The 23,183-nt window shown below is 44.0% G+C and overlaps 1 protein-coding gene across 1 annotated transcript in view; it reads right to left on the bottom strand.

Moving 5' to 3' along the window:
- Window positions 1-13,368: 13,368 nt before the first annotated feature.
- dhx36 (DEAH-box helicase 36) overlaps window positions 13,369-23,183 on the bottom strand; it is a 60,865-nt gene continuing 51,050 nt past the window's right edge. Inside the window, exons 19-25 of the mRNA XM_033031801.1 lie at window positions 21,632-21,718; window positions 20,574-20,657; window positions 19,738-19,837; window positions 18,835-18,925; window positions 17,885-18,005; window positions 17,131-17,283; window positions 13,369-14,130 (exon numbers count right to left, since the gene is read on the bottom strand). Coding sequence (XP_032887692.1) covers window positions 13,957-14,130; window positions 17,131-17,283; window positions 17,885-18,005; window positions 18,835-18,925; window positions 19,738-19,837; window positions 20,574-20,657; window positions 21,632-21,718 — 810 coding nt within the window. The 3' untranslated portion in view covers window positions 13,369-13,956. The remainder of the gene's footprint in view (window positions 14,131-17,130; window positions 17,284-17,884; window positions 18,006-18,834; window positions 18,926-19,737; window positions 19,838-20,573; window positions 20,658-21,631; window positions 21,719-23,183) is intronic.

Raw genomic sequence — 23,183 nt, 5'->3', positions numbered from 1 at the left:
CTACAGGCGTCACCTCTCCATGTTCTCCAGAGATACTGCCTGACCCGCTGAGTTACTCCAGTACTGTCTGTTTGTCTTTGGTATAAACCAGCATATGTAGTTGATTTTCATTACAACTGTTCTGTGTGGTATAACCATTTCACCTTCCACAGGCGTGCAACAGTAGTGTTTAGTTTAGTTTAGAGATACAGGGTGGAAACAGGCCCTTCGGCCCACCGAGTCCATCCCGACCATCAAGCACCTGTACACTCGTTCTATCCTACACATTAGGGACAATTTACAGAAGCCCAATTAGCTGCAAACTTGCACGTCTTTGGTATGTGGGAGGAAACCGACGCAGCCACAGGAAGAATGAACAAACTCCATACAGACAGCACCCAAGGAAGTTAGTTGAGGTTTGTAATGTTTAATAGCCTGATGGTTGTTGGGAAGAAGTTGCTCCTGAACCTGGACATTACAGTCTTCAGACTCCTGTACCCATTCTGAGCCAATGTAGTTCACTGCACAATGAGTTTCAACAAATTTAAGCAACATTATTTGTCCACTTGAAGAGTAAATAATTAGGGTTCTTAAATGCAGAGTTCAGAGAAGATGTACAAGGAAGTTGTTGGGACTCGAGGGCCCGAGCTATAGGGTGAGATTTGTCAGGCTGGGACTTTATTCCTTGGAGGATGAGGGGTGGTCTTACAGAGGTGTATACAATCACGAGAGAAATAGATAGGATGAAGGCACAGTGTATTTTACCCAAGGTAGAGGAATCAAAAACATATGTTTAAGGTGAAAGGGGCAAGATTTAATACCAACCTGGGGGGCAAACTTTTCCAATCAGAGGGTGGTGGGTATATGGAACAAGCTACCAGAGGGGGGTAGATGAGGCAGGTACTCCATTGAACAGTACAGCATAGGACGGGCCCTTCAGCCCACCGTGTTTGTGCTCTATCTCAAGTGAATTCTGCTCCTCTGAAGTGGAGTGCATGACTCTGCCTCACACCTTTTGCAGAAATAGCTAAAGGCATTTTGCTCTTTTAATAGTTGTGTATTTTACCATCAAGGATTAATCTGAGCCAGCGATCTGATGCAAGTAAAGATTCATGGCTTCTCTAAAGAATAGCCAAACAGTAAATTACAAAGAAAAGGCCATGAGTAACTTTATATTGGTTGATTCAATAGACCTTTTCAGCACCTCAGTGAGAGGGAGTTGAGGATTGTACTTGTTGGTGGACAAACACATTGGTTAAGGTGAATTTAGTTAAATATTCATTTGGAAGGATATTCTTCAAGATAGAAAGACACCAGTGAGTTCACTAGAGAATAGAATATTCACTCAACTGACACAAGCAAGGTAATATTCTGGTTTTCTCACGAGAATTCTGGCATTTCAGCCACATGTCCCTGAAATATTTTGTCCTCTCAGAATCCTCGCACTTAGGACTGAGTTAGTAAAATTCTAAGCTGCTCCAAACTCATAATTAATGCAACAGCCAAGAAGTGCAGGAGTAACTCAGCGGATCAGGTGGTTTTGCTGGAGAACGTGGATAGGTGACATTTTGGGTTAGGACCCTTCTTCAGACTGATTGTGCGGGGCGGGGGGGGGGGGGGGAGAGAGAGGGGGAAAATGCTGGAAGAGAGGTGCAGTGGGCCAAAGTGTGGGCAAGTGATAGGTGAAGATGGGTGAGGGGAGTTGATTAGTAGATAGGTGAACAAAGGCTATAAGTGGGAAGCAGACAAAAGGTTGAGATAACACGAGAAGTGAAATGTGAATCCGGAGGAAAGAATATAGATATTGGCTCTAATTAATAAGATCGATAATATTATTGTACAGGGATAATAAAGTTTAGTTTAATTCAGAGATACAACATGGAAACAGGCAAATGGAACTGCATCGTGGTCGGCATAGATGAGTTGGTCTGAAGGGCCTGTTTCTGTGCTGTATGACTCTATGAACCCGCCAGCCCACCGAGTCCATACCGAACATCGATCGTTTAAATGGTAGGCCTCTGGGTAGTGATGTAGAACAGAGGGATCTAGGAGTACAAGTGCATGGTTCCTTGAAGGTCGAGTCGCAGGTAGATAAGGTGGTCTAATAGGCTGTTGGCACTTTGGTCTTCATCAGTCAGAGTATTGAGTATAGAAGTTGGGAGGTCATGTTGCAGTTGTACAAGACGTTGGTGAGACCGCATTTAGAATATTGTGTTCAGTTCTGGGCACCATGTCATAGGAAATATATTGTCAAGCTTGAAAGGGTTCAGAAGAGATTTATGAGGATGTTTCCAGGACTAGAGGGTGTTTGCTATAGAGAGAGGTTAAGTAGGCTGGGTCTCTATTCCATGGAGCGTAGGAGGATGAGGGGAGATCTTAGAGGTACACAAAATCATGAGAGGAATAGATTGGGTAGATGAACAGAGTCTTTTACCCAGAGTATGGGAATTGGGGACCAGAGGACATAGGTTCAAGGTGAAGGGGAAAAGATTTAATAGGAATCCGAAGGGTGACATTTTCACAGAGGGTGGTGGGTGTATGGAGCAAGCTGCCAGAGGAGGTAGTTGAGGCTGGGACTATCCCATTGTTTAAGAAACGGTTGGACAGGTACATGGATAGGACAGGTTTGGAGGAGTATGGACCAAACGCAGGCAAGTGGGACTAGGGTAGCTGGGACATTGTTGGCCGGTGTCGGCGAGTTGGGCCAAAGGGCCTGTTTCCACATTGTATCACTCTGTGACCCGTTCACATTCGTTCTATGTTATCCCACTTTTCTATCCACTCCCTACACACTAGAGGGCAATTTACAGAGGCCAATTAGCCTACAAACCTACACGTCTTTGGGATGTGTGAGGAAACCACAGCTCCTGGTGGATACCCACGCGGTCACAGGGAGAACATGGAAACTCCGCACAGCCAGCACTTGAGGTCAGGATCGAACCTACGCCTCTAGTGCTCTGAGTACCCCTCTCATCCTTCTAAATTCCAGAGTGTACAAGCCCAGCCACTCCATTCTCTCAGCATATGACAGTCCCGCCATCCTGGGAATTAACCTCGTGAACCTACGCTGCACTCCCTCAATAGCAAGAATGTCCTTCCTCAAATTAGGGGACCAAAACTGCACACAATACTCCAGGTGTGGACTCACTAGGGCCCTGTACAACTGCAGAAGGACCTCTTTGCTCCTATACTCAACTCCTCTTATTATGAAGGCCAGCATACCATTTGCTTTCCTCACTGTCTGATGTACCTGCATGCTTACTTTCATTAACTGATGAACAAGGACCCCCAGATCCCATTGTACTTCCCCTTTGCCCAACTTGACACCATTTAGATAATAATCTCCTTCCTGTTTTTGCTACCAAAGTGGATAACCTCACATATATCCACATTAAACTGCATCTGCCATGCATCTGCCCACTCACCCAACCTGTCCAAGTCACCCTGCATCCTCATAGCATCCTCCTCACAGTTCACACTGCCACCCAGCTTTGTGTCATCTGCAAATTTGCTAATGTTACTTTGAATCCCTTCATCTAAATCATTGATGTATATTGTAAATAGCTGCGGTCCCAGCACCGAGCCTTGCGGTACCCCACTAGTCACTGGGGTCAGGCAGCATCTCTGGAGGACATGGTTAGGTGACGCCCTGGCCTGAAGATTCCGGACCTGAAACATTACCTCTCCATATTCTAGAGATACAGAAGGGTGAAAAAGTCTACTGTAGACTGTTGAATACAGCACAGAAACAGGCCCTTCAGCCCACTGAGTCTGCGCCGACCATCAATCACCAAGTACACTAGCACTGTCTACACACCAGGGACAATTTGTATTTTACCAAAGCCAATTAACCTATATATCTACCTATTTGGAGTGCGGAAGTAACCCGGAGCACCCGGAGCAAACCTACACGGTCACAGGGAGAATGTACAAACTACGTCCATACGGCACCCATAGTCAGGATCGAACCCGGGTCCCTGGCGCTGTAAGGCAGCAACTATACTGCTGCACCACTCTGCCATCCTGGTATACCTGATCCGTTAGGATAGTATGGAGAACAAAGCTTTTCACTGTACCTCAGTAAATGTGGTAATAATAAATCTTAACCTAAAGTTGAGCACACAATATTGTTGCCAGGGTAGAGGATTCTAAGACTAGAGGCATAATCCTATGGTGAGGGGAGAAATTTAAAATTGTTTTTAAAGCCAATTTTTTCACTCAGAGAGTAGTCTGTATCTGGAATGAGCTGCCAGAGGAAGCTATAAAAACAGATGCAATATTACAACGGTTAAAATACTTTTGGAAAGATATATGGCTAGGAAATGTTCAGGGGAATACAGGCCAAAGGCAGGCAAATGGGCCTAGCCCAGTATGCCAACATGGTCAGCATGGACAAGATGGGCCGAAGGGCCTGCTTCAAGCAGAATAGCTCTACGACTATGACACATGCTGCAAGTATTGAATGTACAGTCACACATCTGCTATCTCATTCACAAATCCCTTTAAAATATGGACATAATCCATTAAACCCTGACCACTTATCGTTCGTTTCCTACTTTAAATGCACATATTTCAGTACACACTATCTAATGTCATGTCCACCTGCTTCGACTAAAGCCAAATAATGTTATTTTTCTATTGTCACCCATGGATTACGCTAAACTCGCCTTAATGTTCTATCTCAATCTCGTAGATGATGTGCCTTCAAAATATTTTACATCCCATATTTCAGCAAAATAGAGAGAGTACAGAGGAGATTTACTAGAATGTTGCCTGGGTTTCAACAACTAAGTTACAGAGAAAGGTTGAATAAGTTAGGTCTTTATTCTCTGGAGCGCAGAAGGTTAAGGGGGGGACTTGATAGAGGTCTTTAAAATGATGAGAGGGATAGACAGAGTTGATGTGGACAAGCTTTTCCCTTTGAGAATAGGGAAGATTCAAACAAGAGGACATGACTTCAGAATTAAGGGACAAGTTTAGGGGTAACATGAGGGGGAACTTCTTTACTCAGAGAGTGGTAGCGGTGTGGAATGAGCTTCCAGTGGAAGTGGTGGAGGCAGGTTCGTTGGTATCATTTAAAAATAAATTGGATAGGCATATGGATGAGAAGGGAATGGAGGGTTATGGTATGAGTGCAGGCAGGTGGGACTAAGGGAAAATAATTGTTCGGCACGGACTTGTAGGGCCGAGATGGCCTGTTTCCGTGCTGTAATTGTTATATGGTTATATTAATTTAGAAGAAGTTTGCGTTCCAATTTGTTATTTCATGTTCATAAGTTATAGGAGCAGAGTTAGGCCATTTGGTCCATTAATTCTACGCTATTTAATCACAGCTGATCTATCTTTCCCGCTCAACCCCATTTGCCTTCTCCCCATAATCCGACACCTGTACCCATCCAGAATCTGTCAATCTCTGCCTTAAAAATATCTATTGATGGCCTCCACAGCCTTCCGTGACAAATGAATCCCACAGATTCACCACCCTCTGACTAATAAATTCCTTCCTACCTCTTTTCTGAAGGTACATCTTTTTATTCTGTGGCTGTGGCCTCTGGTCCTAGACTCTCCCACTAGACTAGTTGTTACTTCCCCCTGCAGTCTGTGGAGTGAATGCATCTTCCTTCTTAATAGAGCTACGCAGCACGGAAACAGGCCCTTCAGCCCAACCAACGAACCCACCTGTGCTAGTCCCATCTGCCATCATGTGGCCCACATCCATTTAAACTTTCCCTATCTTTGTACCTGAATAAATGTATTTTAAACATTGTAATAGTATCTGCCTCAGTCACTCCCTCTGGCAGCTCATTCATACACCCACATTCCTTGCATGAAAAACCTGCCTCTCAGGTCCCCTTTAAATTTTCTCCACTCACCATAAAGCCGATGCCCTATAATTTTAGACTCCCCTGCACCGGGGAAAAAGGTGTGATCATCCACTTTATCTATATAGTCAGAGTCATACAGTGTGGAAACAGATCCTTTGGCCCAACTTGCCCACACCGACCAACATGTCCCATCTACACAGTCCCCGTCTGGTTACGTTTGGCCCATACCCCTCTACACCTGGCCTATCCATGTACCCGTCTAATTGTTTCTTAATCATTGCAATAGTCCATGCCTCAACTACCTCCTCCGGCAGCTCGTTCCATACACCCACCACCCTTTATGTGAAAAGGTTACTACTCAGATTCCCATTCAATCTTTCCCCCTTCACCTTAAACCTGTGTCCTCTGGTTCTCGATTCCCCAACACTGGGCAAGAGACTGTGGGTCTACCCGATCTATTCCTCTCATGATTTTATACATCTCTCTAAGATCACGCCTCATCTTTTTCTGCTCCAGGATAAACAGTCCCAGTATATCCAGTTACTTCTTATAACTCAAGCCCACCAGTCCAGGCCACATCCTTGTGTATAAAATATATTTAATATCAAATACCGTCAATTATATCTACTTTTTAACCAGGGTGTTATCCTCAGATTACACGGTACATGAATAATATTTGTTTTTTACGGCTCTCTTGATCATTATATAAAATGGGCCACGAGTGAACAGGGAGATTGTCCTCATAGGTGCAGTGCTCCTGCCACCTAGTGGCAGGTTTTATTCTTATACTAAATTATGAAGATAGTAAATTTATTAAAAAGGTTTTTTAAAGTTATGGTTCAAGAAACAAGTTGGTCTTATTCTGTTCCAATTTATTCCATATTCAGATAGAGACTTAATAATTGCCAGAGTGAGACCCCAGAAGGTGGCGCAGCGGTAGAGATGTTGCGTTAGTGCGCCAGAGACCCAGATTCAATCCTGATTACATGTGCTGTCTGTAAGGAGTTTGTACGTTCTCCCTGTGACAACATGGGTTTTTTCCGGGTGCTCCGGTTCCCTCCCACATTCGAAAGAAGTGCAGGTTTGTAGGTTAATTGGCTTCAGTAAAAATTGTAAATTGTCCCTAGTGTGAATAGAACTAGTGATCACCCACGAGGTGAGCGCTGGTTAGCATGGACTCAGTGGGCTGAAGGGCCTGTTTCTGCGCTGTCTTTCTAAACTAAAGATGGATTTAAGCTGCAGGTTAGCCCTGATCTATTTGAACGATGAAACAATTTAGAATGGTTTGACTTTCCCCTTCCCAACAACCTTTGAGAGCTAGCGACATGAATCAGATTATGGATGATTATTTATTCTCCACTATTGTGCTTTAATTTTATAATTAAATACATACAAGATGCTTTTAGCACATGGATTTAAAAAAAGGACACAAAGTACTGGAGTAACTCAGCGGATCAGCAGCATTGATGGTGAACATGGATAGGTGACATTTCAGGCCAAGACACTTCTTCAGACCTTAAGCATAACCCTAACGCATATGGATATGCAGTGAATGGAGGGATATGGATCACTTGTAGGCAGAAGAGATTAGTTTAAGTTGGCACGATGGCCGGCACAGTCATTGTGGGCCAAATGGCCTGTTCCTGAACTGTTCCATGTGCTATGTTTACCTGAGAAAAAACAATTATCTCTCTATTGTGGCAACAACCACCTTGATGCTTTAAGCAAGGAAATCCTGGTGTCCAGTATATCTGGAATGAGAAACAATACAATAATGTGGGGCTAAGACCTTTAATAAAGTTAATGTAAGTTGGTACATTTCAAGATTCATTGAACACCTTTCCACGGAAAAGATGTATAATTGGCTTTCATGAACATGGAGTATTTTAAATTAACACAGGCCAATTTCTTTGCTTATTTGACCTGAACTGTGAAGCAGTAAAATGAAGGCATGCATTTCTATAACACCATTCACAACCACAAAATGTCCTGAAGTGATTTACAGCTAGAAGTGTAATCACTGTTGTAAAGTTTTATTTAAACATGAGAACCAATTGACATAGAACAAGCTGCTACACATACATATGAATTAATGGCCTGGAAAGTTGACTTGTGTGGCCTTAGTTGAGGGATGAATGTACACCAAACTCCTCTGCTCTTTGTCCACAACCGTAACATAGGATGTAATACTTCAGAAACTGTTCAAGTTCAAATTCCACCTCAGAGATTAAAAATTCTGGTTCTTTTTGAGTTAGTAAAACAGTCTCAGCAAAGGCCTAGGCAGAGAGGATGTTTCTAGTCATGAGAGAGTCTTGAAACAGAGGGCACAGCCTCAGAATTAAATGAAGTGATTTTAAAATGGAGATGAGGAGGAATTTCTTTAACCAGAGGGTGTTGAAGTTGTGGGAATTCTTTGCCCAGAGGGCTGTGGAGGCTATGTAATTGGGTATTTTTAAAGCAGAGATTGATAGGTCCTTGATTAATAAGAGCACCAAAGGTTATGGGTAAAAGGCAGGAGAATGGGGTTGAGGGGGAAAATGAGCTCAGCCAGGATCGATTGGCGGAGCAGACTCAATGTGCCAAATGGCCTAATTCTGCTATGGGATTGTGGCCAAATCCAGTGATGTAGAATCCAATTTCTTCATCCTGTCTAGACACTGCTTTAAAACAAACAAATGGCAGGTCTTAATCTCTGCTGAAATCACTTAAGAGTTTGTTTGAAGGGGCTGGGCTATTGCCAAACAAGGGTGCATTGGCGAGACCAAAAGTAGATTCGGCAACTGTTTCACCAAACACTTGCGCTCGGTCCGCCAAGGCCTGCTAGATCTCCTGGGCCTCCTTCATTGACATTGTGAGGCCACATGCAAACTGGAGGAAAAGAACCTCATATTCTGCTTGGGTAGCTTACAACCCAATGTAATCAACAATAAATTCTCCAATTTTAGGTAATTAACCTACAAACCCCTTCCTCTCCCTCCTCTCTCCCCCCCCACCCCCCCCACATCTTTCTTTCCTGTGCCCCAACTGGACTCGCACCAGTTCTCCACTTCCCTCTACCCATATAACTTCCTCTGGTTTCACAAATTGCTCCTCTTCTATCCTTATATCACACATTTTGTCTTTTCATCTCTGGCCTTTGTCCACCCATCTGCCTATCAAAACCCTTCCCTTCCCTACTCGTCAGGCATTGGCCTGGCACCACCTCTTCCCCTCTTCCCACACCACAATCAGTCTAAAGAAGGCTCATGACCCAAAATGTCACCTATCCATGTTCTCTAGAGATACTGCCTCAACTGCTTATAAACCAACATCTGCAGTTTATTGTGTCCACATGGTGAATAGTCATTCGCCTGGATAAATTACACACTTATCGACTGAGCAAGCAGCAGATCAGGCAGCCACTGTTGGAGAACAGAAGTCAGTCGATGTCTCAGATTGTTTGGAATCTGACTAAAGTTCTAGAGTTTGAAACAAGTTGATTTGATTTTCTGCTCCATAGATGCAACCTGATGCATGGTATGTCAGCGCAGCTAGTAGAGCCTCTGCCTCACAGTGCCAGAGACCGGGTTCAACCCTGACATTATCTGTGTGGAGTTTGCACGTTCACCCTGTGACCAAGAGTGTTCCTCCCACATTCCAAACACACATGGGTCGGTAGGTTAACTGAACGCCACAAATTTCCCCCAGCATGTAGGAGTGTGGTAGAATTTCGAGGGAGTTTAGTTTTGTTTTCAGTTTAGAGGTACAGCGTGAAAACAGGCCCTTCGGCCCACTGAATCCACGCCGACCAGCGATCCCTGCTCACTAACACTATCCTGGGTTACACAAAACTGGCTTGGTAGTCCACAGGTCCTGTTTCCGTGCTGCATCTCTCGATTACTGATCTGTTGATTTACAACTGGCTATAGATTTATCTTTGGTGCTCTAACTTGTGAACTTTCGCTTTTGTTGTACCACAACAGAATCCAGCAACAAAATGCTTCCCTTACACATCGGGCTTTCTGTTTACCAGCTAAGGAAGAAGAAAAAGGGGAAATAATTTCTCGATTAGTAAAAGGTGTCAACTGGTCCGAGGAGAAGGCAGGAGAATGAGATTGAGAAGGAAAAATAGATCAGTCATGATCGAATGGTGGAATAGATCGATGGGCCAAATGGCCCAACTCTGCTCCTATGTCTTATGGTCTGAAGAATTATTTGGGCATTTGGTTATATGAATGCAGGAAAACAAAAGTCAGGACTGACATTTCACTACTCAAGACACCCAACAATTCCTTAAACATTTGAGATATAACAGTAAATTGTTGGCAGACAAAGATCAAAAGAAAATTTGGGTACAGCAAGGATTTTAATGAAAGGGAAAAGTACATATGCACGCATTACGTTAAAAAAAACCCAGCTCTTGCATCTTATAAACTTATCACAGAAATAAATACTATTTGTAAAACAGAGGAACATTCAAGCCAGAACTTCTACGAAACTACAAAAAAAATTATCCACTTACCAGGAATGGTCATGGTGACAGTACAAGAAGGTATTGGACATTTTGACAACACCAGCAGTCGTTTGCATTTCATTTATCCCGATATCTCAGGTTGACAGATTAACCATTACAAGCAGTAACCTCAAATTTCCCACTTAGTCACCCTGCGCTTCACCAATGCTGCTTCCTTTCCTTGCTTGTCCTCATACAAGGTGACAAGGGTGGTCTTGAACCTTTCTACTCAATATCCAGCATTTCTCTTCAAGTTCAACCACCGACTCTCTGCCAGAACAACCACTATGCTGCCGCTGTTTCACCATTCATCGATGGGCCACGACTAGCTGGTGACTGAAGTGTTCTAAATGTCTGGATAACATCCCAAAGGAAAACCTTTGGTTATCAGTCCAGATCTTGGTACTTTGAAAGATGGGCTTCCAACATCACCCAATGATTTGGACGAGGAGATGATTCCAAAGCTCGGTGTATCGATTCAAGCTCCTGCTTGGAGTAGATAATTAACTGACATTCCTTATACTTTGACTAACCATTTGCTCAGGGGTTGATAGTGTGACCGATTTGGTCATTTTTCATTTACAGCAGCCGGCTTTTGAGCTGCACATTTGTGTCAACATTTGTTACTTTCGTTTAGTTTAGAGGTACAGCGCAGAATCAGGCCACCGATTCAACCAGTGATCACCCCGTACACTAGCACTATCCTATACATTAGGGATAATTTATTATTTTACCAAAGCCAATTAACCTTACAAACCTGTACGTCTTTGGAATGTGGGAGGAAACCAGAGCACCGGGAGAAAAACCACGCGGCCACGGGGAAAACTTGCAAACTCCGTACAGACAGCACCCGTAGTTGGTATTGAACCCAGGTCACTGTAAGGGAGCAACTCCACCACTGCCCTGCCCAAGTTACGCCCAAAGGTGCCGCACTTCGTAGACTGCCTACATGGTTTGGTGATGCTGGGTGAAAACAGGTAATACAGAGATGCAATTGCATCCTAAACAGGATCCTTATCAGCCCTTAATCAGGCTTGAGAAACCACCACAGAGCAACCAATCGATCTAGCTCAACATATCCACTTAGAGGAAGTTCTTAAATGACAGTTCATTTATAAGAATCATCTAATTTTCCAGAAACAATCCCAAATACTTGAATCGCTTTATCTTGTAAAGGTTATCAGCATTAGGGATTGTACGACAGCCAATTTGTACATAGAGGTTCCGCCAAAGTGCACTGAGTTGTTCGGAAATTTTGTGGATGCAAGAAACGGCAGATGCTGGTTGACACAAAAAAAAACACAAGTGCTGCAGTAACTTGGCAGGTTGGGCAGCATCTCTGGAGGACATGGATAGGCAATACTTCAGGTCTGAAGAAGTGTGCGACCCGAATCATTGCTGATCCACATTCTCCCGAGGTGCTGCCTGACCCGCTGATGTACTTTCCAGCACTTTGTAAAATGACTTATGTTCTTGGTTCACTGCTGCTGGGGTTGTTGTTGTGCCAGAGCACCAGCACTCTGCTCGCCTTTGGTTTCCAAAATGGCCGCAAGCGAGGGAACATGTCTTCTCGAACACATCTACTGGCAACTCCAATCCCTAACCCTCACATTATACAGCAGGCTAAGACCTCAAGCCTCAATATCGTGACAATGTCTGTGCGTTAGGCCCCAAGAGGGCTGATCGTCAAGCCCAGGGTCTATACCATACCAACCGCAGCAACTGGTCTGCTCAAATGCCACAAGACAAAGTGCTAATGGGTAGTAGAGGCATACTCGTGCAATATTGGCACACTGACACACTAGGTACAGTCACGATCTTGACTGGACAGTATGTCTGCAGTCAATGGCAACAGAAGGCAATTTTAAGACACAAAACTAACCTCTCCACATCCCAATCCAAGCAACAACAAAAAAATGGACTTAAAATTCAAGTTAAATTGCAAAATTACACAAGACTGTGTCATGCCCACTACGATTAGAATTTAATCATATTTTACGATATCAAGGAAACAGTCAGGGACGAGAGATGTAAACTGTCATCGGTGAGGGGGGGGGGGGAATACAAGGAACTGCAGATGCAAGAATTTTAAACAAAAACACTGTTGGAGGAACTCAGTGGACCGATTTGAAGATGGATCTTGACCTGAAACAGCGTCTTTCCATTCCCTCTACAGATGCTGCCTGACCCACTGAGTGCCTCCAGCACTGTGTTTTACATCAGAAGGGAATGTGGGGCAAAGGCAGTCTCAGAATCAGAGGCTGGTCTTTCAAGAGGGAAATATGCAGTGTTTGGAACCCTTCTCTACAGACTTGCACTGATCCTACAATTGGTATTCAGTGGATTATGAACAACCAAATGTATGAGGGATAAGGGACAAGGGTGGGTAGATGTGGATCACAGATCAGCCATTATATGGTGAATGGTAAAACAAATTTGAGGGGTTAAATAGGCTACGTCTAATTCCAACAATTGAGGGTCACCAGTTTGAAATGGAGCCCATTCGTACTAGGTAGGTTAATGTGATAAAGCATGGAGGAAGGTCGTTTGGGCCTTCGATGACCATCAAATATGTAATTAAAAGATACCCTACACCGATCCCATATTTCTTTCTTTACTTGCACCACATGTCCATCAACTCCCCCCAGATTTAGGTGGCAACTTTAACCTTTGCTCACCAGGCAGCTGATGAGACCGAACAAATGTTGGCTTAAATTAACCCTTGCCGCACACAGATCATACTAAAGTCAAACATGATGGAGTGTAAAACCATCCATCCACTCCCTTCAGGTTAACCAGCTAAATAGGTTAAAAAATACCCCATCACCGCAGTGTCTGCCATTGGTGGAGTACAGATATTATAGAAGAGAGAGATCCCACAGAGGACTTTCCCCAATAGTACACGGGTGGTTGCTGTAGACAATGGAGGCAATCCTTGCATGTGAGATATTGCACTGGAAGCATCATGCCCAATGCATTACAGTGTCTATTAAGGGTGGGGAGGAAAAAAGTACCGGCCGCCATGTTTTTCATGCAATAACTTGCTGTGATAAATAAACCAGAGGAATCAAGTCTGCTGAACCATTTCTGTATTATCTAATCACACAAAAATGTATGTGGAGATGAAAGAACAATGGAGATACAGATGGTCCAACATTAACTAACCTGCCGACATCTGTACAAATGGGTTAATGTCCTGGGTTTATGATTTTTGGTCGGGGCCCCTACATGAGCCCACACACTACTAAGCCTTGCCTTGGTTTCGATGTTGTTAGAGCCGCTAGTTTTATTCTAAAGGTGAAGACTAACCGGTGGGATGGGGAATGCTTTCAGACTCTGATTGGAATGGAAAAGCTCTGCACCTTCTCTACATATTCAGACACAATTAGTGAAGAGATCTACCGCTCTACCTTCTCACCTAACCTCCCGAATCTCAAAATGCCCTAACCTCTACTCGAAGGCAATTACACTTCTTAACACACCAGGCATTTTATTCTATGCATTCTGGCCGTCGCAGTCTCCAGGGGATATTTTTCCAAACATCTTTTCAAGATAGCCAAAAAAAAGGGGTTAACGACACAAAACATCTCAGCACTTGCGAGATATGAAACACTGTTTCAGGATCAGCCTCTCCAGAATCCATTCGCAGGGATCACAGCTTCAGTAACTCTGGAATCGAGGCGTGTAGTTCTTTGCGCTTGCGCTATCTTGCGTGGTTATCAAGTCTATGATCGCTGACAGGACAGCACAGTCTTTCGAGCGGTTGTTCCAATCCACAGGACGGGGCTTCTTTATCTTCTCTTGTAGAAGGGCATCAAGTTCCTTTTTCAAGTCCTATAACGAGAGGCAGACTTCACTGCGAGTACAGAGCACGGGTCTCACAACCCAAGGCTACAACAGCCCAGTCACTTAATCAAGGACCAGTCTCATCCCGGTCCTTCCCTCCTCTCCCCACTCCCATCAAGCAAGAGGTGTGAAAATGCAAACCTCCAGATCCAGGAACAAGTTCTACCCAGCTGTTATCAGGCAACCAGGCCGTCCGTTCACCAACTAGAGGGCAGTCCTGACCCTACAATCTACCTCATTGGAGACCCTCGGACTATCTTTAATCGGACTTTACTGGGCATTATCTTGCACTAAACGTTATTCCCTTCATCGTGTATCTGTACACTGTGGATGGCTTGATTGTAATCATGTGTAGTCTTTCCGCTGACTGGATAGCACGCAACAAAAAAGCTTTTCGCTGTACCTTGGTACACGTGACTATAACAAATTAAATTAACATCTTGGTTAATCCTTCAATTAATTTAGGTTAAACAAATTAGAACTTGTATTGAGGTGCAGGAAATGATCTCTGGAACCCCAACAGTAAATTATAAATATGAACTATGTTACTTAGAAACATAGAAACTTAGAAAATAGGTGCAGGAGTAGGCCATTCGGCCCTTTGAGCCGTATCGCCATTCAATATGATCATGGCTGATCATCTAAAATCAGTACCCCGTTCCTGCTTTTTCCCCATATCCCTTGATTCCGTTAGCCCTAAGAGCTAAATCTAACTCTCTCTTGAAAACATCCAGTGATTGGCCTCCACTGCCTTCTGTGGCAGAGAATTCCACGGATTCACAACACTCTGGGAGAAAAGGTTTTCCTCATTTCAGTCCTAAATGGCCTACCCCTTATTCTTAAACTGTGACCCCTGGGTCTGGACTTCCCCAACATGGGGAACATTTTTCCTGCATCTAGCCTGTCCAATCCCTTAAGAATTTTATATGTTAATCGTTAATATATATATTGTAAATATCTGGGGTCCTAGCACTGAGCCTTGTGGCACCCCACTAGTCACTGCCTGCCATTCTGAAAATGACCTGTTAATTCCTACTCTTTGCTTCCTGTCGGTCAAACAGTTGTCTATCCATGTCAATACCCTACCCTCAATACCATGTGCTCTAATGTTGCACACTAATCTCGTGTGGGACCTTGTCAAAGGCTTTTAGAAAGTCCAGATACACCACATCCACTGTCTCTCCTTTGTCCATTCTATTTGCTACATCCTCAAAAAATTCCAGAAGATTAGTCAAGCATGATTTCCCCTTCATAAATCCATGCTGACTTAAAAAGTGGAGTTACATTGGCTACCCTCCAGTCCACAGGAACTGACCCAGAGTCTATAGAACATTGGAAAATGATCACCAATGCATCCACGATTTCAAGGGCCACCTTCTTAAGTACTCTGGGATGAAGACCATCAGGCCCTGGTGATCTGCCTTCAGTCCTAACAGTTTGCCTAATACCATTTCCTGACTAATGTGGATGCCCTTCAGTTCCTCCCTCCCACTAGATCCTCAGTCCCCTAGTATTTCTGGGAGATTGCTTGTGTCTTCCTTAGTGAAGACAGAACTAAAGTACTTGTTTAACTGGTCTGTCATTTCTTTGTTTCCCATTATAAATTCACCTGTTTCTGACTGTAAGGGACCTACATTTGTCCACTAACTTTTTCCTCTTCACATATACAAAGAAGCTTTTACAATTAGTTTTTATATTCCCCGCAAGCTTTCCTTCATGCTCCTTTTTCCGCCTCTTAATTAAACCCTTTGTCCTCCTCTGTTGAATTCTAAATTTCTCCCAGTCCACTGGTTTGCTGCTTCCTCTGGCCAATTTATATGCCTCTTCCTTGGAATTAACACGATCCTTCGTTTTCCTTGTTAGCAACGGTTGAGCCGCCTTCGCCGTTTTATTTTTTCGCCAGACAGGGATGAACAATTTTTGTAGTTTGTCCATGCGATCCTTAAATCTTTGCCATTGCATATTCACCATCAACCCTTTAAGTGGCATTTACCAGTCTATCCTAGCCATTTCCCGTCTCATACCATCAAAGTCTCCTTTCTTTTTCAGGACTAATTTCAGGACATTAGTCTCTGAATTAACCATGACACTCTTCATCCTAATGCTGAATTCCACCATATTATGGTCACAGTTGCCCAAGGGGCTTTACACAACAGGATCACTAACTAATCCTTCCTCTTCACACAATACCCAGTCTAAGATAGCCTGCCCTCCAGTTGGTTCCTCTACATATTGGCTTAGAAAACAATCCCGTATACATTCCAGGAAAACATCCTCTTCAGCGTTGTTACCAATTTGGTTGGCCCAATCTATATGTAGATTAAAATCACCCATAATAACTGCTGTACCTTTTCCCCCTAATTTCCTGTTAATGCTATCCCCAACCTCCCTACTGCCATTTGGTGGTCTGTATACAATTCCAACAAGCGTTTTCTGCTCTTGGCTATTTTGCAGTTCTCCTCCCCGTACAGATTCTACAGCATTCAAGCTCATGTCTCTCCTTACTATTGCATGAATCTACTCTTTAACCAGCAATGCGAACCCACCTCATCTTCCTTTCTGCCTATGCTTCCTGAATATTGAGTCCCCCTGCATATTGAGCTCCCAGACTTGGTCACCCTGGAATCATGTCTCCGTAATCCCAACTATATCATATCCACTAACTACTAACTGCACATTCAATTCATCCACCTTTTTACAAATGCTCCTCTCATTAAGTCACAAAGCTTTCAGGTTTGTTTTTCTTTTCTCCCTTCTACTTCTGTCCTCCATTTACGACCCTCTGTCTCCTTGCATTGGTTCCCATCCCCCAAACATGACCTTTCCTCCACTCTCTTTCCCGTTAACTGCACGCATACACTTCCACGTTGTTGACCCCCCCCCCCCTCCCCCACATGAGCACAATTCTTTACACTTCAAGACCTACAACATTAATGAACAATCTACCTTGGTTTGAACTACAATCCATTGGCAATAGTTTTGTTTTACCTTTACTAAATGGGCTATTCGGGATGGCGACTGGAATACAATCCACTCATCGACAGCAATGGTTTCTTGGTCCTGCTCTTTCTTTATCGAGATATCACCTCCAAAGAAGAGGAGAGAGTACGGGGACACCTCAGTGCAATCATACAGGTAGATCTGTAAGGCAATCAAAACACCAAGCAAGTCAGCAATAACTCATGGAACTCCATCGAATGGGTGCCTGGAATGTGCCGCCAGGTGTGGTGGGCGAAGGCGGATACGAAAGTGGCGTTCAAGAGCCTTTTAGATAGACACCTGGATGTTCTGGGAATGGAGCGTTATGGATCACATGCAGGCAGGGATTAGTTTAATTTGGCATCATGGTTGGGCAAAGACATTGTGGGCTGAAGGGCCTGATCATGTGCTGCAGTGCTCTAGAACACAGAACAGTACAGCACAGGAAGGTCCATGCTGAACATGATGCCAAGATAAACTAATCTCCCTGATCTGGTCCTGTGCTGTACTGTTCTATGTGACCAAGGGGAGCAGAAACATCGGCGGCTACAGGTAGCAAGCTGGGCAGGTAACAATACTTATACGCATCTTACACACCAGTGACTCTCACACACACACACACACACACATTCACACTGCCTGTACGCATCGTATACACCAATGATCCTCACACGGCTTGTACGCATCTTACACAACAATGACTATCACACCAATACTCACACTGTATGCATCTTACACACAGATGCCTCACACCAGTACTCACACTGCTTGTACGCATCTTCAGGTGGTAGATGAGCCAGCTGTGCTGGAAATCCCCTTCCTCTGCATTCACCGACTTTGGATGAATGTTCACTCGGCCATCAGACTTGGTGAAGACCTTTGCCCTGTAAGCGACCACGACAAGACCATGAGAGTGCAGCCGTGGAGACAGCGAGATCCCACCAGAAACAAGGACACAGAGACCTCTGCCATTGAGGAAATCTCTACTGAAGTATCGTGAGCCATATTGTTCTCATTGCAATCTCTATTTAAACCCCAGACCAAGGTTACACGGGCAAGAGGCTATCCATTGAAAATCAGCACCTGTATCTTTCTTTCCTTCAATTTAGTTTAGAGGTACACAATGAACACACTGACCATTAATCTGCCGCTCATATTAAATTCTGTAATTTGCCTCCATGGATGCTGTTTGTCCCACTGAGTTCCTCCAATGGATTGTTTTTTGTTTATTAATAACCAAACTGGCCTGGGAGAGAAATCTGGAGTGTGTGTGTGTGTGTGTGTACACGCATTTGTTTGTCTGTTTAATGGAAAGAAGCCCATGAAAATAATCTCAAGGACAGTAGACAAACATGCGCAAATCAAAAAGGCCACAGTGGGCAGCACAGTGGCGCAGTGGTGTTGCTGCCCTACAATGCCAGAGACCGGGTTCGATTCTTACTGTGGATGCTGTATGTACGGAGTTGGTACGTTCTCCCTATGAGAATACGTTTTTCCTGGGTGCTCCGGTTTCCTCCCACAAACCCAAAGACGCGCTGGTTTGTAGGTTAAATGACCGCTGTAAATTGCAAATTGTCCCTAGTGTGTAGGATAGATGTAACGCGTACGGGCGATCACTGATCGGCACGAACACAGTGGACCAAAGGGCCTGTTTCCACGCTGTATCGCTAAAACTAAACTAAGCCAAATTAATAGAAAATAAAATTCTCTCACATTTTCCGCTTCTTGCTGAAACTCGGCCGGATTTTTGCCACCTTGGGATACAAGCCGGCACAGACCACAGCTTTAATCAGCTTCTCGTTCTCTGTCAAAATAAAACATATATTAATATGAAAGGAGGAGAGGGCAGAGAGACAGGAGAGGAGAATCACAGGCAATAGGCAACAACCCCCCTCCCCCTATCGCACCACTCCTCCCCTGTGGCCCACCTGGACTCACACCCACGTCTCTCCTCCACCTACATTTCTTCAACTGGCCTCACAGCTACTCAATCCTGTTGTCTCGCAACTTCTGTCCTTTCATCTCTGTCCTCTGTACAACCATCTGCCGACCAACCACCCTCCCCCTTGCCTGTGTTCGCTCAAGACAGACAAAATGCTGGAGTAACTACAGGTCAGCTAGCATCTGGGGAAAAGGAATAGGTGGCATTTTGGGACGAGACCCTTCATCAGACGAAACATCTCGGCTCGAAACGTCACCTATTCCTTTTCTCCAGAGATGCTGCCTGATCCGGAGTTACTTCAGCAGTTTGTGTCTATCTTTGGTGTAAACCAGCATCTGCAGTTACTTCCTACACACATAACCTATCACTCGACTGGCTTTGTCCTGTCTCTCTTCTCTTCCGGCTTTCTCCCTCCAACCCCCTGTAAAATCAGTCTAAAGAGGGGTCCCAACCCGAAACGCCACCTATACATGCCCTCCAGAGATACTGCCTGACTCGCTGAGTTACTTTAGCACTCTGTGTCTTTGTTTGTAAGCCAGCATCTGCAGTTCCTTGCATCCTTGTTGCAGACATAGTGTGGAAACAGGCCCTTCGGCCCACCTTGCCCACACCGACCTGATTCAACATCCTTTGATCCCTGCTGACATTTGACGGAGGCTTCTGCCGATCGTTACCTGAGTTTATGTTGGCCTTGGGATCTTTGGGATTCCTGCTGCTTACAAAGCCAGCTACCAGCAGGTGTTCAGCAAACTGCCCTTTCATGTTGTGAAGCATCTATGTGGATGCAATAAACAACAGGTTAAGGTCAATCACCACTTCAATTCATTTCAGAATACTTTTCAATTCATTTCAGAATCACAATTTTCCAATGGTGAACTCGCCCACAATACTGACAACCTACAATCTTCATTTTGTCTCTTTTGCCTTACAGCGCCAGAGACCCAGGTTCGATCCTGACTGCGGGTGCAGTCTGTAAAGATGACAAACTTTGACATCTTTACTGCCACTATCATTGATAATTAGGCTGCAGAAAAGATTAACAAGGATGTTGCTAGAACTGATGGGTTGCATTGTAAGGAGAGACTGAACAGGCTGGGGGCTATTTTCTTTGGATTAAAAGAGGCTGAAGGGTTACCTTTAAGAGGTTCATCAAATCATGAGGTGCTTTGTGCAAAGTAGATGATCACAGTCTTTTTCCCCAGAGTAGAAGAGTCTAAAACTAGAGTGACACGGTGGCGCAGTGGTAGAGTTGCTGCCTTACAGGCCCTGAAATGAAGCAGGGTAGCGGCAATATAATATGCTTCTCTCTCCCCCCACCACAATCAGTCTGAGGAAAGGTGTTGACCCACATCAGCTACCCTTGTTATCCAGACGTGCTGCCTGACCTGCTGAGTTACTCCAGCACCTGTACTGACCTGCATTTAATCTAGGTGTTCAATTTCTGTACCTCAACTCCGTTAACCAGCATCTGCAGTTCCTTATTTCTACATTATTTCAGGAATCCATTTACCTGAAGATTGTTTGGTGAAAGGAAATTCTCCCAGCAGTAATCCCGCTCCGATCTGAATCCTCGTCTTTTAGCTTCTTCCCAGCCCTGGAAATGAAGGCACACATCAAACAAGGCATCACAAGCATTGACTGCATCATCATCAGAAAACTCCTTAAAGAGGAGGAGTGCTTCAACAGAAACTCGGCTCACCAAGTTTAAATAAGCATACAAAAAGTTAAACTCAAACAGGGATTCAACCCTATGCAGGGGGTCAGAGGAAGAGAAAACTAGAAAACAAGGGGGAGCCACATACATAGAAATAGAAAACAGAAAAAAAATACCCCGGGTAAAATAATGCTAAAGAATTGTAAAAATCCTAAAAACTGCTCAAGCAACATCAGTGGAGGGAATGGACAGGGAGGGGAAGAATCGTCTTCAGATTCCCTCCACAGATGCTGCTTGGTCCGCTGAGTTCCTCCAGCTGATTTTTTTCCAGGTTTCCAGCTTCTTGTATCTTCAATCCTAACTGCTGTACGTCTCAAAGCTTGTCTTCATGGAGTTTACACGTTCTCCCCGTGACTTGCGTGTGTTTTCTCCGAGACCTTCGGTTTCCTCCCACACTCCAAAGATCAAGTTCAAGTTCAAGTTCAAGTGAGTTTATTGTCATTGTCAAAGATGTACAAGGTTGTAAGTTAATTAGGCTTGGTATTAATGTAAATTGTCCCTAGTGTGTGTAGGATAGTGTTAATGTGCGGGGATCGCTGGTCAGTGGTGGACTCGGTAGGCCGAAGGGCTTGTTTCCACACTGTATCTCTAAACTAAACTAAACATTCATAATAAAAAGTGAATAAATTAAGTGCACAAACAGATGTAAACTCCTCGTGATCTAATTTGGATTATGGAGATGTGACACTGGATGGGAACTGAAGATTGACGATCGCTGGTTGGCTCGGACGTAGTGGACCAAAAGGCCTGTTTCTGTGCTGTATCTCTTAAGTCTAAGTCTAAAGATACTGAATGACCTGCTGCTCCTAGAGCCTTTAGTGTTCCTGCTGCAGCTTATCTGAAGTCATACATACCTTAAACGCGTTAACGACAGTAAGATGGTCGCTGCGGGTTTGCTTGGACAACTCTCGACGTTTTGCATCTGCCACTTTCTCTTTACCCTGCCACCGACACCGAAACAGGAAGGTTAGACAAAAGCCATTTACTTGTCATACAAACAACTTCAAGCCTCCTGTCCCAACCAATCTCATTTAAGGAAAGAAGGATCATCCTCAATAAAAAGCAAACTACAAGATCCTATGAAAATAGCTTACGTGACCTTCCCCACTCCAGTTCAATTATATGAACCACACCACACTGCACAAGTAATTTAGTGTCTCAAGTGATAAGATATTTGGTCAACAGTTCTTTCTGTTTAATTTCCTGAGAGTAGTATATGAATAAACCCTAGGGAACGAGTAGCTGATCTGAAGGAAACCAAGACAAAATATTCAGAGGTACGAATGCCTTAGTATGGTTACGTGTTTCAGAAACATGTTAGCTCTCCTAGCTTTCTTTCCCCAACCCCAGCAATCAGACAGAAGCAAGGATCCCACCCAAAATGTCACCTATCCATCTTCTCCAGGAATCCTGCCTGAGCCACTGAATTCCTCCAGCACTTTGCATCTTTCCTCTGTAAACCAGCATCTGAGTTCCTTGTTTCTACATGGTAGCCCCATGTCTGCTTCAAGTAGCTTCATAGAAATTCAACGTCCATCCAAGAGCAGGAAGCCATTTGCCTCCTTGAGCCTGTTCCATAACTCATCTACAACATGGTTGGCAGGACCAGTATTCAATGTGCCTGTCTTAGCTTATTTACTCTAACTGATTTGGCTAAGGATGAAATTTAAGCAGCATTGGAATTTTCAAATAAGCCCTATTGTCGATAGCTTTTTGAGACAATTCGACTTCAACTTCTATTATCTTTTGTGTGAAGGACCATTTCACCCATAAAGTGCCCATTTACCAAGGTTATATCTCTGAAGAAAGAAGATTAGGAAATAAGAGCAGGAGCAGGAGTAGGCCATTCAAGCCTGCCCCACCATTCAATATGGTCATCGCAGACAGTGGCGCAGTGATAGAGTTGCCTGTCAAAAGTATGTGTGCGCGCATGCACACACACTCATGTCATAAGAGCAGATTTAGGCCATTCAGCCCATCAAATCTACGCCATTGAATCATGGATCTATCTTTCCCTCTCAACCCCATTCTCCTGCCTTCTCCCCATAACCTTTGACCCCTTATCAATCAAGAACATGTCAATCTTCGCTTTAAAAATACCCAAAGACGGTCCCCACCGCAGTCTGTGGCAATACATTCCACAGATTCACCACCCCCAGTTTAAATAAATCCTTCATCTCCTTTTTAAAGGTATGTCCTTTTAATCTGAGAATGAATTCAAGCAGTTCATTCGTTCTTGATACGACAACCTTTGTTCTGGACTTCTCCTCCTCCCCTCTAAAAGTACTTTCTATCTTTCTATCTAATCATTTAATTAAGCTTAAACACTACAGTGTGATCACTCCTTGGTCTTTAACACGTAAGAGCAAGCCAGTCCTGTTTCAGTCTGGCTATCATTCCTGTAAT

This window comes from Amblyraja radiata, chromosome 13 (genome assembly GCF_010909765.2).
Source record: "Amblyraja radiata isolate CabotCenter1 chromosome 13, sAmbRad1.1.pri, whole genome shotgun sequence".
In the NCBI taxonomy this organism is placed as follows: domain Eukaryota; kingdom Metazoa; phylum Chordata; class Chondrichthyes; order Rajiformes; family Rajidae; genus Amblyraja; species Amblyraja radiata.
Note: the sequence above shows the minus strand (reverse complement) of the source record. Positions and strands in the feature narration are given on the sequence as shown.